The 16428-nt window shown below is 42.3% G+C and overlaps 1 protein-coding gene across 1 annotated transcript in view; it reads left to right on the forward strand.

Annotated features, from left to right (window-relative positions):
• The window catches only part of MYO7B (myosin VIIB), a 48520-nt gene extending 38270 nt beyond the window's left edge, over positions 1-10250 (forward strand). The window contains exons 40-49 of the mRNA XM_010288914.1: positions 552-707; positions 3631-3736; positions 3872-3985; positions 5061-5148; positions 6040-6146; positions 6618-6803; positions 7651-7767; positions 8477-8560; positions 9277-9396; positions 10167-10250. Coding sequence (XP_010287216.1) covers positions 552-707; positions 3631-3736; positions 3872-3985; positions 5061-5148; positions 6040-6146; positions 6618-6803; positions 7651-7767; positions 8477-8560; positions 9277-9396; positions 10167-10250 — 1162 coding nt within the window. The remainder of the gene's footprint in view (positions 1-551; positions 708-3630; positions 3737-3871; positions 3986-5060; positions 5149-6039; positions 6147-6617; positions 6804-7650; positions 7768-8476; positions 8561-9276; positions 9397-10166) is intronic.
• Positions 10251-16428: the final 6178 nt, after the last annotated feature.

Raw genomic sequence — 16428 nt, forward strand, 5'->3', positions numbered from 1 at the left:
CTTTCTGCCTGAAAATTGTACAAACTTGTTCTGGAGTTTTGAAGAACTGTAACTACCACCATTACACAAAACCATCTACCTGCTCATTTTTCAGAGCAGGAGCATGCATAAGGGAAAGTCAACTACAAGCACAGTGCTTGTGCTGCGAGCAACGCCAGCTAGCACAGAGGGCAGGTGAATACAAACAGCTGATAAAGCGCAATCCAAATCCACGTGAGCTTGAACAGCAAATTGACAGTGGCTTTCCAAGAGGATGGCACCAGGGTCACTGCTGCGAAGGTGACTGTTAAACTGGAGCTTACGTTTATTCATGAGGTTTGCAACTGTCGTGAATATTTATCAGCTAGGATTTAGGATTGTCTTCACATATGGGCTGTGGTCATTGCACAGAAAATGGCTGCCAGATCCTGTGTGAAGTCTCTGTTGATTTGCAGCTCTCTGCTGAATGGCACAACATACTATGATGGGAGTGTGTTTCTCTTCCCTGTAGCTGGTGCATGGTCAAAGAATTATAATTCGTTGTAGCAGAACTGTTTGCTTTGTGTTCACAGGTACAGCGTAACCAAGGGCTGGCAGCTCCTTTGGCTCTGCACTGGTCTCTTCCCACCCAGCAAGTCACTGCTGAAACATGCCCAGAAGTTCATGGAGACACGTCCGAAAGAGACACTGGCCCTGGAGTGCAGCCGGAGGATTCAGACAGTGATGAGGTAAACAGTCTGACATACAGCCAGCTCAAAGTGTTAAAAAATCAAGAATCACGTGCAAAAAAGCACATGGGCTAAAATATTGAGACTCTCACTTTCCTTTCTCTCTTTATATCCTTTTTTTTTTCAAGTGAACACTATTTTTGTTTCTTTTGGACTTTGAACCACTAAGCAAGGTCTGTGTCATAGTTTCACTTTTTTCTTTCACAGAGTTAGCAACATTTTTAAAAGTTCAGCATCACACATAATTACTTGACTCCCAGAGCTGGGTATTTCAAACACCCTAAAGGCATGCAGCTTGAAATGAAATTCTGCATTGTCACTGATGAGGTCGTCACCTTGCCTTCCTTTGATGAGGCAGCATATCCTTATCCCCTTTACATGTGCCTGAGGATTAGTCTTGAGTCTGTTGAATCTTAGTAGCACAGAGCTGCACACATGCAGCTAAAAATACAGCGGATCCATGCTAGGAAGACAGGATAAACACAGTCATTTCCTATTCTTTGAAGAAATCCAGATGAGCAAAGCCCTGAGACTTATGTGGCTGCTCACAGCAGGGCACTCCTCGGTTCTCTAGGCATTACCCCTGTGTCCTGGTTAAAAATACCAGGTTACACTTATAATGGAGTGGCACCGCTGAAGTCACTGACATCTGCAGAGTGCTGATGTGGCTCTGTTGGTTTTCTGATGGTGAAGCAAAGCAGATCCATGCTAGGAAGACAGGATAAACACAGTCATTTCCTATTCTTTGAAGAAATCCAGATGAGCAAAGCCCTGAGACTTATGTGGCTGCTCACAGCAGGGCACTCCTCGGTTCTCTAGGCATTACCCCTGTGTCCTGGTGAGGGTTGAAGCAATAGGGCCTCCAGCCCACAGTGCTTCCCAGGCTTCTGAAGGACTTGGTGGTGTAATGAATTTGACGTGACCAGAGATAGTGGAAGGGCTACCTGGTTTTCAGGGAGGATCAACAGACCTGTAGGGGAAGGGTATCCCTAGATTCCTCCAGACACGGGAATTACCCAACGTGACACTCTGAGAACACAGTGCTTTAGCATCAAGGTTAACCCCAGCCTTCTCCCTTTTGATGCTGCTGTGAGTTACAGCTACAGACCTGCCTGCTACAGACCTCTTCAGTAAAGATGCTGCCCAGTGATTTCTCCCTCCAGCTCCTCCATCCTCCCTTCTCTTAGGCTGGGTCCTGCCTTTGGTCTGTGAGCCCTGTGCGTGAGGCTTGAGTGGAATGTTAACACAGTGGCTGTCCCCCTTGCAGTGGATGGGTTTTGGCACTGCTGGGGAAATGTCAGTGCACATTGAACTTGCCTTTGAAGTGCCTGAAAAATGCATGGCAAGGAATGCTATTCATTGATTTTTTTCTATGGAGAAGACTGAAAAATTCCTGCCTCCCTGTATTGTGTGCTATTCATGCTCTAAGCCCTGTTGAGCTGTATAGAGCTGCTTTAGAGCGGGGAAACAGGGAGAGAAAAGCAGAATGGGCTGTTTGGGAGGAGAATTCTACCTGCTAAACTGCCCCAGATCTGGAGCCTGGGGGAAGGGGAACAAAGACAAATGTTTTCCAAGAGCATTTCTTTTCCTAAGGTTAAACCAGCACCTGCTTAGAACAGAACAGAACAGAACAGAACAGAACAGAACAGAATAGAATAGAATAGAAAGTAATTCAGCTGGGGGAGACCTACACGATCATCTGTACGTAACCTGCTCTCTTTGGAAAGGGGAGAGCAGGCAGCTCAAAGGACTGATCTACAACACACGGAGTGGAAGCCAACTGAGTGATTGGACACGCTTTTTCCTCCTAAAGAGCTTTACAGCTTCATCTCCCGACTCCTGGCCAGGGAACCAGCAAGCACCCTGGTGGGTGTTAAGCAGATCTTGCCTTGACAATGAATTCCTAGCTGAGGCTGCAAGGAGAGGTGGCCCTGTGCCTCCAGGCAAGCTGCTGCACTTCCTTGGTCTCCAATGGCCTCCTCCTGCTGCAAGTCCAGGCATAGATGACTGTGTAGGAAGGTCCACACTCCTTACAGTGTCTGCACAGTACCAAAGCACATGCTGTTCAACTTGGTTACAGTCAGATTTTCCTTCTCCAAATGGAACTGCTACTTTATTTAATGTAAAAAAATTAGTTTTCAAATCCACACAGCTAACACTGGATGCCAGACTAAGCTCTCTTCCTGAGAGAATGGCCCAGTGTGAGAGAGAAATCTGGCCCATAAGCTACGGTGTATAAAATCTCCAAACAGCCTGCTCTGTGCCACTGAGGGCAGAGAAACACAGGAAAGCCCCAGAAGGTAATGTGCTAGATTTGTCCTCACTTTAAGTGTATCAAGGCTTTTGCATGACTCAGACTTCAGGGGCAGTTCCTTTGCTTTAAAAGGCAGCTCTGCTCTGAGGTATAATCCCAAAGAACTGGGATTGTACAGCTTAAGCGCCTCAAGTCAGTGATTACATGCCAGCTTTTATATAAAATGTAATGCTTCTAGCGGCCCTCCAAACTTTTCTGGTACATGCCTCCTGAGCTGTAACTCACTTTGTATCTTAATGCGTATCTTTTTGCTGATGCAAGAATTAAATAAAAAGTATTTATCCTTGTGGCCACTATCTTCACACTTCACTAACAGTAAAAGAAAACATTGCTGAATACATTCAAGGGGTAAAGGCACTCGCTAGGAAGGTGCCTTATTCATGTAACCTCCTTACAGAGTAGAACAGACTTTTAATATAGATGCTAATAAGACCTTCAGTTTCTTGCTGTTAATACATTGAATTTGCATTGGGGTGAAGGTCCATTGAAGCCTGTCCCATCTAGCATTTTGGATGGAGTCTGTTGTTCGGATGGAATACTGTTGTTCAACTCAACAAAAATTAAACATCCAGCACTCATCTCTCTTATGATTGTGGTGGCATTTTCCAGGAGTGGCTCCAGGAAGTGGGCACCTCATCCTGTGGAGGTTGAGGCCATCTTACAGAACAACACTAAGATCTCACACAAGATTTGCTTCCCCAATGAAACAGAACAGGTAAGAACTTACTTTTTCTCCCAGCCTTGACCACTTTTCCGGCCATGACATGTTCATGCAGGAGTACATTTCAACACATTCAGTGTTCTCATTTCTTCCTCTCCTCTGTGTAACAAAAGCCTTGTTATCTCGTAGGCATTTGATGTGGGAACAAACACCAAAATCCGGACTCTGTGTCAGAACATTGCTTCCAAATTGCAGCTGAGCTCCTGGGAAGGTTTCAGCCTCTTTGTGAAGATTGCAGACAAGGTAACTCTTCTCGACTACGGCAGGGTAGCCAGACTGCCCCCTCCTCTCTTATTTACCAGACCACCTGAACAACCATATATGAAGCCAAGCAACAGAGCAGGTCATTACTGCTTCTGTCTTACTGAGGCGATACAACCTAGAGTCAAACTTTTAGCACCTGACAATTATTTTGCGTCTCTTGAAGGGGCTGGATGGAGATGCAGAGTTTCTATCAGTCTGCTGGTACACAGGTGGTACTAAAAGTGGAGAAGATGTGGACTTTCTTGCAGCTGCTGGGATAGTAGCAAATTTTATGTTGCATACTGCTGGATTTAGCCCTTTTCCAATCAAGCTTTGTCCAGGAGATGTGCTGCACTTGTAGAGTACCCACTAGTATTAGGGAGAGCAGTGGCTGACCAGCACCAGTTGATTGCTCTCTAGTTTCTCAGAAGCTTGCCTTGCCTGAGCTGAAACTTGAGTTGGCTGCCTTGCTAAGAGGTCCCTTCTCTCTGGAATGGTGATCAAGGCAAAAGCAGCACTGAGTCCAAGCACAGGCTGTTTCTGATATGCTGCGTTCCTGAAAAGAGGAACCCGGTATGTGCCAATATTTACAAAAAGGAGATGGCTAAGAATAAGGTAGGCGTCTTCAACTCGACTTCAATAAGCAGGTTGGAAAGAAAAAGAGCAACAGAAGATGCAATAAAAATTCCCAGATGAAATGTAAATAATTTGAGCCTTCCTCCTCCTATTTCTCTACTTCTTTCCCCTTGCCTCTGTCTTTCCTGCCATAGTTGTGCTCTCTCACTATAGCTCGACTTCACTTTGACTTCACTCGACTTTCCAAGCAGGTTGGAAAGAAAAAGAGCAACAGAAGATGCAATAAAAATTCCCAGATGAAATGTAAATAATTTGAGCCTTCCTCCTCCTATTTCTCTACTTCTTTCCCCTTGCCTCTGTCTTTCCTGCCATAGTTGTGCTCTCTCACTATAGCCAGGGAAAGAAAATTCATCCCGATACTTGGGTATGTTGGCACAGGCAGTATTTTATATGATCTGCTAATCCCTCCTTTTCCCCTTCATTGCTTGGCCTCTTCCAGGTGATCAGTCAGAATGAAGCAGACTACTTCTTTGACTCACTAAGGCAGGTGACAGACTGGAACAGGAGGAACAAACCAGGGAAGGATGGTAAGGAGAATGTCAGCATGACAAGAAGCTGCATGAGATGCTGAGTTGAACTTAGGAAGCAGCAAATTTATCCAGCAGGATTTACTCCATCTTGGGACGTGTGTGGCAGAGCCTTATCATATAATTTTTGTCACCACACATGGTCACTGCCTGCACCAGCAGTAAGATCCAATGACCTGATGCAGCCAAGCAGTGGCTATCAGAAACACCAGAACATCTTTGTTGGGGGGACCTCTTGAGAAATTTTAAATTGGTACCAAAGACTTTTTTAGCCTGTTGCATTCAAAACACACAGCTGGATGCACACAAGTTAGATAGGCTGATCCTCTTTACAGTCCAAGGCTCATGCATTGCCAGATGAGGTATCAGCCAACACATATGAACAGGTTCTTTACACAGCATCCCTCCCATTCCTTGGGTTGTTAGAAAATTGTCTAGATTATTACCTGGTGGTACCAAAGCACAAGTTGTATTGCCAGGGAACACTTGTCAGACTAAAACAATATAACACTAATGAAAGCAGTCTTTGCACTTCACCCCCATGTATAACATACATTTTAAAATCTACATCAAACTCAAACTCCACTCAAATTTTGTATTAATTTATCCTGACCTTTGCTTATTTCAGGACAGCTGAGGTTCAACTTCCTGAAGCGCTATCTACCTATCTAAGACTTTCTAACTTCGCTCTTCTCCTCACAGCTGATGCAGCTGCTGGGAGCTCTCAAAATCACCTTCTTGCTCATCTAAAATGGCCTTTTGTACTTGTTAGTTACAGCATTGGTTTTAATAAAAACCATAATTACATTTCTGAAGAAACTTGCAAGCCATTTCAAGACTTCAGAACTCTACAGTGATACAGCGAATACTAACAAGATGTTGTTTCCTTAGGGGCTACTGTATCTGTGGCTTACGAGGTGTACTTCATGAGGAAGCTGTGGCTGAATGTAACTCCTGGGAAGGACCTGAAAGCTGATTCCATTTTTCATTACCACCAGGTAACCAGCTGCCTAAAGCATAAATATAAAGGCAGGCAATGCAATCCAAAAAACACGACTGAGAAAGAAAGCCTGCTGGTGTATTACCGTCTCCCTCACCAAGGCCTGCATTATAAAGCCTCCAGAGGAATGCCTCTGGAGGGCACAGCTCAGCCTTAGGAGCAGATTTATTTCTCAGAGTGTTCACAACTTCACTGTATTGCTTATGTTATGAGCACAGCTCCCTTATCTAATTGTTCCTTGAAGGTGCCTACCTTGCTCCGTAATTGTATGGAGAATCATAGAATGGTTTGGGTTGGAAAGGATCATTAAGAGATCATTAAGAGAACCTCCAGATGGAGTCAAAAGTTCTTAGGATGTCTCTGGACTGTACTCAGGAAAGACTCACATCCTGACCTCACAGATTTAGAATGCATAAGTCAGTGTTTGCTTCAGCCCATTGTGTCTGCATTCAGAGCTGGTCTCTTCCAGGAGTTGCCAAAGTACCTCAGAGGCTACCACAAGTGTTCCAAGGATGAAGCTGTCCAGCTGGCAGGGCTGATTTACAAAGTGCGCTTCAACAATGACCGCACACAGCTGGCAGCCATCCCCAAAATCCTGAAGGAGCTGGTACCAGACAATCTGCTCCGAGCAATCTCACCAGATGAGTGGAAGAAGGTAAGAACATCAGATTTCATTAATTGTATTACTTCCACAGACCTTTATGAGAGAAGAAAGACATCGAGCCACACTACATTTCTGATCTGACAGTCTTTGAAAGCACTATGGAGGGATGCTATTGGATGTTGCTGTTTTGCCTCTTACAATCCAGATTTTGCATCCTCTCTACCAAAGCTCTGAAAGATATCTGCAAGCCTGGATGATTGATTTGAGATGTGCATCTTTCTTGGAGACACTAATCTATTGCCAGTGCCCAGAAGAAGAGATAGGAAAGTCAGTGATGGGACTAAGGACTTGAGGACCTTGTAGAGAAACAGAAAATTAAGATGTGTCCTAAATATTTCATAGTTTGGCCAGCAAATCAGTCACCTTGCACAGTGTGCACGCTACTTACAGCAAAAGGCTCTTTCATCCACCAAAAGGCAAGGAAGTCTCAGCAGGTACTTATTACTTGGGCCACTGAGTAAGACACAGAACACTATTTCAAATACACAGGGAAAATTCACCCTACATATTTCAGCAGAAGATGTGATACATGTCTGTGGGTGCTGAACACTGGCTTTCTGAATTTTGTTTCATCCCATATTGCCCCTCTGCCCTGAAATCCATTCCCTTGGGCTCCTGGACTTCCTTCACCCAACTCATTAGTAAGGAACACTGGGGAGGTTCTGGCTCCACCTTGCCGCATGGCATGGTAGGCTATTTTCATTTTCACACTCGTCTATTGCTGTGGGCAAAAGACGGGTCTTGGTGATGATCTGATGTTGTCTTTAGTGTTAATGCTGGACATTGGAAACCTGCCGGTCTCCAACTGACTAGACTTGGTATCCTTTTTTCTAAACAGAGCATTACTGCAGCATATAGTAAACATGAAGGAAAAACTGTGGATGAGGCCAAGATTGCCTTCTTGAAAATGATATACCGGTGGCCAACGTTTGGATCAGCCTTCTTTCAGGTGAAGGTAGGTTTAAAGACCTGTATGAATGGCTTTGGTAGTAGACCAGCACTGAGGGATATCGACTGACTGTAAATTCACTATCTGTGCAAGTGAGAATACACTATAAAGCTGAATTCCCATCCTCTACTGAGGAGAACTTCATTGCTTGAAAGCGGGGAGAGGGATTCTTTATCCCTTCTGAACTATGCCTGTTACTTACAGGCTATGTTGTTGTTCCAGTTGTAATACCTAATATTACAACTATGTAGTAGATGAGGGGCGCTTAGTTACATAGCTACTGAATTGTCTTGTCATTGTTCTCCACAACAAAATGCCAAATTTTTTACCTCTAGGGACCCTTCCCTCAGAACAGAACTGTACTCATCCTCTCATTCTGCAGTGGATACCTCCAGTGATCATCTCCCACTCGCTACCTTTAATTTCTCCTCGTTAGGCTCTTAAGTGGTTTGCAACCAACCATTAAGACTATTGTCAGATAGCCTAGGGAATAAAGGACCTGATTCTGCTTTTATGTAGCAGCTGCTCAAGTCATCAATATATGGCCAAGAAGAGTCATCCTTAGCAATAGTCACATAATACTGAAGAGCTTCATGTTTCAGTGTTTATTTGGTAAAGAGAACAAGCAGCACTGGACACTGTTAAAAGTCACTATGCACCTGATAGAGGTAATTTCTTCATTTTCTGCTTATCTTGCTCTGTTACTCATTTATAGCAAACCTCAGAGCCAAATTTCCCAGAGATTGTGCTGATTGCAATCAACAAGCAAGGAGTCTCACTGATACATCAGAAGACAAAGGTAAGAGTTGCTTCTCAAGAGTTTATCTAAAGAAGGATTTAATTGACCGTGCTAATTTAAGGACAGCAATAGGACCTTCTCCTTGAATGGCAGGAGATCATAGAGTCCCTCTATTCATTTTCTGTGTGAAACCAAAGAAAATATTGCCTGAAATCAGTTCTTGAAGTTTCTACACTGGAAAGGAAATGGTGTAGAGCATCTCTGAAAAAAAGAGGTGGTAAGCATGATGGATCTGGGCTAAGTGGTAAGGACAGGCAGATGGTTGGACAGTGCACTAGGGAACCTGCTTCAGAAAAATGCTTTGCAGGAAACCCAAGCTGTCTAAAAGATCGAGTCGAATGACAGTGTTTACCAGCTCTCTAACCCAGTCTGGTCTTACCAAGTTCATGAATGCAAAAGCATTCATCAATATCACTATTTGCTTTTAATAAGAAAACAAATACCCAGTGAGTTTTACATTATTGTAAATATAATGGCAGTCTGCTAAAGCAAAGATCGATATATAATGAAAGGATGTCTCATTAGAGTGATTAAGACCCACCCGCTTGGTGAAAATACAATGTACCACTAATCTGGATACAAGACCTACCTCGATCCACTGTGTTTATACAGGAAATGCGAAAGAAAAAGAATGCTCTGGCTCTATGGGTTTTCTTACATAACATCCTGTTTTCATCTGAGAAATGTTCTATAGTTCAGTTTGCTTCCCCTTACAGGATATTTTAACAGTCTACCCCTTCAATAAAATCTCCAATTGGAGCAGTGGGAGCACATACTTTCACATGACAATAGGGAACCTGGTACGAGGAAGCCGGATCTTATGCGAGACATCTCTGGTAAGAAGAGTTTTGGCAACTTACATGCAAGAAACTCTTAATTTTTCCTTTACATCCAGAACTGCTACAAAACAATGGTGCCAAAACAGATGTTAAAACCAGTGCAGATACCAAAAGCATTCAGTGCTATATCAATAAAATTGCAGTTTAGAACTGATTCAGTGCTATATAACGCCATCTGATGCAAAGACATAAGCCACAGAGTGGACAGAAGAATAGTAATTTCCCAAATCCTTCCCACACATCAGAATTGTATCTCAGACATTAAAAAAAGACAGCACTTACCCACAAAACTATGTAAGAGGCTTTTTGTCTTGCATGGTTTGACCCACCTATGCAGTAACGCCATCCTTGTAAGATTTTACACTTTTCAATGCATGGTACCACCTTTTTAAGAATTGGTTTCAGATTGTACACAGACTCAGACAAGCATCACTGATTTGCTATTTAAAGGTAAATTTGTAAAGATAACATAAAAACATTTAAGGGCTAAATTCTGTCACCAAAGAGCTTGGGTTCCTAAGTACCTGATGTCAATCTATAGAATAAATGACAAGGAGACAGTAGAGCTAAGCTCTGTAAAAGTTTTGTAAATCTATGAAGGGAAGAGCAGAGGGAGGAATAGATAAATAATTATCAAAACAGTGATAGCTGTTGGAAGAGATGTCCACGCGGGGAAGAACCTAAGTAGATAAAACAGGGAGGAAATTATAGTTATTTTTGCTTCTGGAGCTCTTTGAGAGACTTAAGACTTTTTTCTTTTCTGACAGGGATACAAAATGGATGACCTGTTAACATCCTATGTACGCCTGCTAATGAATGCTGTAAACAAGCAAAAGAACTTCTCGGCCTGAGAGTGGATACAGAACCCATGACCTACACCTGTGCCAAACTACCTGTAATCTCATCTCCCAGGAGAAATGCCATTTTAAAAAATACTAATTTTGATGATCAGTCTTCTGATCACACACTGAATGAACTGTGTTGCTGAAATGTTACCACAAAATAAGCTCAAGTGAGCAAATGCTTTCAAATACCTGTAACACTTGTCGGTCTTAGATGTAATATACGAATTCCATTCAGATTTTGTATTTAGAGAAAGTTTAGCTGGATTTTAATGTAATACAGGGGTGGGGGTGGAGAAACCCTAAAATAAGAGCCTCTTCTGACACTCTAAATCTCCTCCATTCTTAAAGAGAGACACACATTAACAGTTGTCTTCCTTTTGGAAAGAAAATGTTCCCTTATATATGCTCTTACCAAATGCATAAACTCCTTGAGTCTTTGCAAAGGTAATGCTATTTTTTTCCTCCTATTGGAAATTATAAGAGTGGAGAAATGCCCTTTAGTAGTAGGATAGCTGGACGCCTTGAAAAGTAAGATGCTGGTTTTCATCCTTTTTATCATGATGTTACATGCTGCAAGTTACAGTAGACTATGACAGCCAGTTACTGTCAGAATATAACCATCATTCCTGTGTGCTGGTAAATAGGCACGCAGTCCACTGGTTTGCTTAAATTGCCTTGGCTAAATTAAATAGTTTTCTTTCTTCCACATTTTATAATGCACTTGGAAACTAAGAACTGCTTTCTACTATGCAGTTTCTAGTAAGCACAAGAAAACTCTGCAAAGAGTCTGGATTTTAAGTCCATTACTTTTAGTTCCTCCTATTTCAAGTTTTAGATGTGCTATTCAGTGCAAATCAGAATCTAAGAACTCAGTCTAACAGACATCTGTTGAAAAGAGACTTTTCTGCTGTATAAAAATGTTCTCAGCTTGGAGTTATGCAGACATTCATTCATGAGACAAGAATAATAGCTTTAATTTATCCTGATCTTTTCTATTTCCTGTTAAGTAGGCACTTTGAGTGCTAAAATTTGATTCAGCACTTGTTCATCTCTCAGACGTTTGTAAACACCCAACTTTGGTCCTATAGGAGCCAGAGTGTGCTCAGAGTGTGTAAAGCATATATGCACTGTGGTGGTAGTAAGCCTAGATGCTTACCCCATCAGAGAACAAGTACTCCTTCCTCAATGACAAGCCCTCCCTTGCTCACAGTGAAACATGAACATGTCTTAAAGCATTTACACCAAGTTCCTTGAGACACGATCTGGCAGTGCTGGAAAAGCAGCTCTGCTAGATCTCTCAAATTTGCCAATGTATGCACAATGGTTCTCTTGTTCCCTCAGATGCGTGCATGTGAAATTCAAACGCTTATGGGAGTTTTGTACATGGGTGGCAGGGAAGAGCCCCACTCTTTTTGTGCATCTCAGTGAGTGCCACACTTGTCAGAATAGCTGATCCTTTTGCATGCAATTAGATATTGTCCATTGCTGGCAATGGAAACGTTTGAGACTAATGACTTTGAGTTGTTTTGTCATCCTGTGTCTGATCTAACTGGCTATAAGTGAGAAGCATTCAATACTTCACCTGTACAAGAAGAAATTTTGCAGCCAAACTGTATTGTTTCTGGTTTTTAAATAAACACTGCAGAAAATCAACCACAACGTCTTTTTAACACGAAAATTGAATAGTCGCTCTAGATCCATGTAATCTAAACCTACCAAACATCCACTACAGCCTGTAAATGATCATAGCATCCCATCTACTCATCACAAACACAACACAATTTGTACAGCACAGCCTCTAAAAGGAGGATACCCCCTTCTGCACATCCTCATCAACCCATACATCATCACAGAAGCAGCACAGATCCAAAACGTGAATTTACCAAGACAGTGCATCAGGTTTGGGCAATTCCCAGAGTTCCTCAAAGTGCGTAATGCTCTCTGGCTCAGCATTGCAAATGTAATTTTTTGTTTTACTGTACAATACACAACTTTCTTACATTTGTTTTTTGTGTGAAGATTTAAAATGTATTACAGTTAACTTTATTACAGGAACATAAAAAGGTACAGTATTACAACATTTCAATCCACAATCAGATATTCTGGTTAGACAGCACAAGCAATGTGTGATAAAATGAGAGCTCTACATGGTGCAGAATCCACACTGCTCATCAAAGTCTGAACCAAGGCAAGTAGCTGCTAATTCTTTTACTCAGTCTATACCATCCTCAGCACTTAATGGTGCTTTACAGACTAGTACAACCACATTTATTACGTTTGCCTGCAATCTATTCCTTCATCATCCAGCCACTTTTTAAAAAAGCATCAGTCACATCATCTAATACAAAACATACGACATCTAGAAACTCTCTGTACAGAAGGTTGAACAGTATTTGCTTACATTGCACAGACTGCTGTAAAAGACCAGGATGCAAACCCCAGGGAGCAGATTAGGTTGCCATAAAGAAAGATTGCAAGTGATTAACATACCCTTTGAATACAAACAAGCTTCACATACTGTGGTTTCTAAAAGTAAAACCATTTTCAAGTGTACTCAGTGAATATTAGTGATTTTAATTCAGTATATATAAATATGAATGTAAACTATAAATGTATATAATGAGACAACAGCTTTTCTAAGTGTAGACTTCTGACCCAAGTTCAACCTTGATATAAATCTATACTCTCCAGTGGTGTGATACCCAGGACGAATTTGGCCAGCATGTCTATTTACAGCAATGGAAAAAAGCATGCAGCTTATTTCTGACTGAGACCTTGACCTTATTTAAAAAACAAAAACAAAACCCAAACCAAAACCCAACCTATCAGCCTATCAACACAAGAAGGAGAATTCGTAAGACTGCATTATATTCCACTTTTTTACAAAGTGGACTCAAAGAACTAGAGGAAGATGCATTTATTTAAACTGTTTATAGTTATTTCTCCTACTCCTTCAATTCCACTGTCCCACAAAAGGTGTGTCAGTAATATTCACTGCTGTAACTCTGCACATTGCAGGTTATACATGATTGTGAAAAAACAGTAATTTAAGAGATACTACGAGAACATTATCCTCCACTAATATAGAGATCAGGGATCATGGTGATTTTTTTCCTCCACTAATTTTAGGAAATGCTCTGAAGATAAGGACATAATCCAAATCCTAGAGAACCAAACAGCTTATCAAAGAGAGTGATATCAACTGTCCTTTGAACACTGAAGCTTACTAGGTTTACTGAACTTCTAACATGAGACAAAGTGAAAGCACACAGTAAATCTCTACTTGCAGTATAAAAATAATTCCATTCACCTCTACATACATGCATCTTCCATTGCTGAACTTGGAGTGGCCACCAAAAGAATATCACCTATTGCCTGCTAGTTACCAGTAGCTGTGTGGCTGTGTGTTCCTCCACCATCTTCTCCGAAGATACACAGCTGCTCAGACTTAGCATTAGACATAGCCTGTGACTAAGATTATAGGAACAGACCTGAATGTTTTATGCTGAGAAGAATCTGCATAGCTGTCCTGGTTTCAGCCAGGGTAGAGTTAATTTCCTTCATAGAAGCTAGTGTGAGGCTATGTTTTGGATCTGGGATGAGAAAATGTTGATAAGGTGCCGATGTTTTGAGTTGTTGCTAAGTAGTCAAGGACAGTCCAGCTTCCTGTGCTGGCCTGCAGCAAGCAGGCTGGGGGTGCACGGGAAGCTGGGAGGAGACACACCTGGGACAGCTGACCCGGGCTGGCCAAAGAGATATTCCACACCATATAACATCATGCTCGGTATATAAAGCTGGGACGAAGAAGAAGGAAGGGGTGGAGGGACGTTCGGAGTTATGGCATCTGTCTTCCCAAGAAACCATTACACGTGACGGAGCCCTGCTTCCCTGGAGATGGCTGAACACCCGCCTGCCCATGGGGAGTAGTGAACAAATTCCTTGTTTTGCTTTGCTTGCGTGCGCGGCTTTTGCTTTACTTATTAAACTGTCTTTATCTCAAACCATGATTTCCTCTCCCGATTCTCTCCCCCGTCCCACCGTGGGGGAGTGAGCGAGCGGCTGCGTGGGGCTTGGTTGCTGGCTGGAGCTAAACCACGACAATAGCATACTGAACTGCACCTACATCAGTAGTTCTTGTGTTTTATGCTGTGAAAAAAATGCCAAAGAATATGCTTACAAGACCGGTCTTTGCAGTGGCCACACTGCTCCAGAAGACATGCTGCTCTTTGTGTCCTTAACTAAAAGGCCATTTAAAGGCTGGCGAGAGAACAGTAACTAGCCACGTGTTCTCCTAAAGCAGTGACAAAAGCAGCTACTGTTACTGTAATCTACAGTGCATCTTGGTCAGAAGAGGATGAGAGAGTTCTACTGTTAAAATCCCCTCATCAGTGTTATAGTGAATGCAGTAAACCCCAGTTAAAAGTTTATGGTCACTTATGGCAACAAAAAGCAAAGCAGCTGAAGGAAATTGAATTAGCAAAGCCTGTAGGTATCTAAGAGATGGTCTCGCATGTGGGATTCTTATCTGCACACAGTTAACCAGGATTTCCCACCACTGCTATGATATCACTGGTGCAGTTTCATGGGTAGTAGCTACAGCAAGCGTGTTAAAAGCTATAAATGCTTTAGCTATTATCTTGTTTACAGAATCACAGAATCATTAAGGTTGGAAAAGACCTTTAAGATCAAGTCCAACTGTCAACCCATCTACTCTGAGCAGAGTGTCATGGCAGTGAGGACAATGTTAAGGTAGATTATTGCCCCAATCCAGTCGCTGCTCACACATACAAGTGAGAAAGCTTTAGCTTCTTGCTAGCTAATTCACCTGGGCCTGCAGGGTGGTGCCTAGGCCCAACTGCTCTTCATTTCACCTATTAAACTAGTCGCCTTTTGGAAAATATAAATCATGCAAGGGACAGCAGTCCTCCAGTGCCTTGCATCCTGTCCACCTTGCAAAAGGGCAGGCACAGTCTCCAGCTATTCATGGAAAGAGATTTTCAGGCTGCTCATCTTAGTTCAGTGCAAGAAACTGGGGGACAGCTCCAGAGGTCTCAGAAGCTCGCCATGATTATACAACACACAGGTGGGCTCCAGAACAACACTACTGATGGCTCACCCCTGAAGAAATATTGAGAATGTTCAAAACCAGTAAATTTCTCAGCACCTTGCATTGTACTAGCAGAGACAGTAGGACCAGTTAAACTTCACCAGTGGCAGGCAAAACTTCAGAGAAGAACTATATGCTTAAGATGTCCAGTTTCATGTCTAAGGTCCTCTCTGTAAGTACACGCAGGTCTTAAGAAGAAAGGTGATAAGAAGCTCTTATTTGTGTGAAAATTTTAGGAAAAATACTTCCTGTGTTTTTTCTGCATATTTTGCTACAAACCGTAAATACTACAAATCCCTTCACGTAACTGGGCTTTCTGGAGCATGACCAACTAGGGTCCACTCACCTTTCAAATAAAGTGAGAAGGATGGGGAAAGTGAAGGGCTTAAATTGGTACCGTATTATCAGTTAGATTTCATTGTGCAAAAGAATAACTAAGGCTTCAGCTGCATTGCCTCAAGAAATGTCAGCTATGCGAGTGGATAGGACATGCTTTGTGTTGACCACTAGAAGCTCTAGTACCCATGTAGTAGTAGAGAACAAACTGAGAAAATTATAGTGTCACTTTCTAACAAAATCTTTTGTTTCCCATAGCCACCTCCTCCTTAAGGAGAGACCAACTATTCTGAAGAGGCTGACATGGCCTTGACAGTTGAAATCTACTTAGTACTGAACTGGGAAGCAGCAAAGCAAACTTCTTCACCTGTCTTAACGTTGGACCTATTCAGACAATGGGGCAGTGCAGACACCATAACTGTTGGTTCCTGGGCTTTCCCAGTAAACTTGCCAACCAGAGGACTGTACAGCTGTACGGCATCCATATGTGCTCAGTAGGAATCTTGAGAAAGACGAGAACATTCTGCATGTAGCAAAGAGTGACAGCTTTCAAAATACTTCCCTACGTATTAAAAAATTAAAAACGTCTTCACCCAGGGTAAGAAAAGAAATTTTTATACTTTAACTGAAAAAGAGCAAATCACACATTTCTTCCACCCCTACACTCAACCACTGTTTCCAAATTCCTCAAGACTATAGAGGAATGGAGAGAGAACTACAATTCAACTGAGGAAGGAAAGA

Source organism: Phaethon lepturus, unplaced genomic scaffold, assembly GCF_000687285.1.
Source record: "Phaethon lepturus isolate BGI_N335 unplaced genomic scaffold, ASM68728v1 scaffold1846, whole genome shotgun sequence".
Lineage (NCBI taxonomy): Eukaryota > Metazoa > Chordata > Aves > Phaethontiformes > Phaethontidae > Phaethon > Phaethon lepturus.